The 2,852-nt window shown below is 42.9% G+C and overlaps 1 protein-coding gene across 1 annotated transcript; it reads left to right on the top strand.

The window, feature by feature from the left end:
- The first annotated feature begins 259 nt into the window (after positions 1-259).
- Positions 260-1,489, top strand: LOC134666254 (uncharacterized). The gene has a single exon (XM_063523406.1). It carries the CDS (start codon positions 260-262, stop codon positions 1,487-1,489), a length of 1,230 nt encoding a protein of 409 aa, XP_063379476.1.
- The last annotated feature ends 1,363 nt before the right edge of the window (positions 1,490-2,852 follow it).

Raw genomic sequence — 2,852 nt, 5'->3', positions numbered from 1 at the left:
CCTTATACTAAAATGAATTCTGTTTATAGGTGAACATATTTCATTTTAAGTATAAGGTGGCCAGTTATTAAACAGTGACCAGTAATTGACAAATTACGCTACAATTTTAATTACGTACAATTAATTAATTACTACAGTTAATACGTGAAGCTAAAATGACGGGTATGGTATCAATACACCTTATAAATAAGAGTGACATTCCATTTCCAACTGCAGCTACAATACTGTTCATTTTACTATTATCGAACAGTGCAACGTGATGACTGAGAGACAATACGCATACAGGGCGGGGCGCGCCACCACCGACCTGGTGCGCGAAGTGGTGTGGCGCGTGCTGAGCGCGCGCGAAGCGGGCCAACACGTAGCGCTGCTATGCTGCGACCTCTCGCGCGCATTTGGCACCGCAGACCACCAGCTCATAGCTGACAAGCTGAGTTTCTACGGTATTCGCGGCCCGGCCTTGTCCCTGCTAACATCATTCATGTCTCACCGCTCGCAGGTCGTTGTTGCGGAAAACGGAAAGATCACATCATCTGAGATGACGAATGCGATGGGCGTGCCGCAAGGCTCGTGCCTGTCGAACACTCTGTTCAGTTTACTACTCAACGACCTGCCCACCGCAATACACGACGCAGAGATATATATGTATGCAGACGACGTCGCCGCCATAGTTACTGCGCCGACCACGCGAGAACTGGAACACAAGTTAAACTCCGTAGTCCAGAGGCTTGAGTTTTGGTTTAGACTGAACGGCTTAGCCTTAAATAGAGATAAAACTTGTTACCTCACATTCCAGCTCAATGGCACGGCGCCGTCGCCGTACTCAGTCACTGCTGAACAAACCGCCCTGCAGATGGTCCAATCGGCTAGACTACTAGGCTTCCAAATAGATAGCGGCCTCATCTGGGACCAACATATCGATGAGATATGCTCTAGGCTTGGCCGAGCATGCTTTGCGCTCCGTCGCCTCGCGGGCACCGCGTCCCGTAGCGTCGTGCTATCGTGCTACTTTGCGACCGTCCACAGCCTCATCACCTACGGTGTGGAGCTGTGGGCGCGTGCTGCCGATGCCGATCGAGTCTTCAGGATGCAGAAGCGGGCGGTACGCGCTATTGTGGGTGTGCCTGATGACGTGTCGTGCAGGGAGTTATTTAAAGAATTGGATATTTTGCCTCTTCCCTGTGAGCACATTTTCCAAGTTGCTATCTTTACATATAAACACTACGATGCGTTTAGACAACGAGGTGTGAACGAATCCCGCGCGATGCGTAGCAACAAGCTTGCCCATCTCCTCGTCACTCCCGCACACAAACTGCGCAAATCAGAAAAGTCGGTATACATCTCGGGCCCGTCTGTGTATAACAGACTACCTAACGAAATAAAAAGAGATGCAACTTCTGCGGTGGTCTTCAAAGCTAGATTACGCAAGTGGCTTCTTAGTCATATATTTTATTCTGTAAACGAGTCCTACGAACTCCCTACTATATAACTTTCTAGTCAGTATTTTAATGTTTTACTGTAATATTTAAATCAAATAATGATCCAATTCAATTTAATTTATCTAACTTTAAATTCGATATAGACTGTACCTGACATGTAACTTGGCGTTATTAATAAAGTATTTGTATTTGTATTTGTATTTGTATGGAAATTGACAGTGACAGCGACGCGTTTCCATAGTAAAATGAAAAGTATTGCAGCTGCAGTTGGAAATGGAATGTCACTTTAAAACAAACACCCACGCCGCCGCGTCTGTCTGTTTGTGTGTACCTGTCTGTTCGCGATTAATTCAAAAACTACGAAACTACGGTTTTCACCTATCAACACCCATCAATACCTATCAATAGAGTGATTCTTGAGGAAGGCTTAGGTGTATAATTTGTTAAGCTTTTGTGTAACCCGTGCGAAGCCGGGGCGGGTCACTATAGTCTCTATGTATTAGCAAAATCCATTTATACCAAAATATCCACAGAGGCAGATTGATGTTCTGTGGCTGGTGATAATTCTACGCTTTATTAATTCATGGCCTAAAACTTTGATAATATTATATTTGATAACATCTCAAATATTCATCATCTTTGCAATATTCAACAAACAATGCTTTTAAGTAAGTTTCGTGAGCGTTGTGTTAACGAGAAATCGAATTGTACCTAAACGAAAGTAACAAAAAGTAAAGTAATATTTAACGAAATTCATTACAACTCCACATCAAACTTTGGTTCATCCGTAAACTAGGAATCCTCTAGACCGAGTTTGGATCAATTATTTAATGCAACCGATGATGCCAAAAATGCGCGGGTGCGCGGGACGAGGTGAGCGAAGTCCCGTGCCGTGATTGGTCCGTTCAAAGACATGGAAGTCACACAAAGACACTTTTGACTCGTGGCGGAGGGGGTAGCGCGAATATGCTCGGTCTAGAGGATTCCTAGTCTATGGGTTCACCAGTCTATTCGAACTAGTTGTGAATGGAAACTTTCGCGTTTTTGAACTAAGTAGTAAGAAAATTTATTTGTGATTGATCCAAAGTTAGTACAAACTGCAACACTCCTAACTGTTCATCGGTGGACCTTATTACAAGAGGCATAAGGTCCACCGATGTACAGTTAACACTGTAGGCGATGGAACTATTGTGTGGAAAGGTTCGCCTGAGCAAATTGCATTTAATAATTTAAATTGGAGCGAAAGTAATTTATATTTTATAAGTATTCAAATAATATGAATATCTTTGAAACTTAAATTAAGTTTGATATTTGTTTACAAATGGTATTGATAAATTCAATCAAATCAGAAGCCGTAACCTAATTGTCTTAACAGGTTTTCAATTCGATCTGGATTTGTTTTTGACACGATCT

This window comes from Cydia fagiglandana, chromosome 7 (assembly GCF_963556715.1).
Source record: "Cydia fagiglandana chromosome 7, ilCydFagi1.1, whole genome shotgun sequence".
Taxonomy (NCBI): Eukaryota; Metazoa; Arthropoda; class Insecta; order Lepidoptera; family Tortricidae; genus Cydia; species Cydia fagiglandana.
The sequence above is the reverse complement of the archived record's forward strand: the minus strand, read 5'-3'. Positions and strand labels throughout refer to the sequence as shown.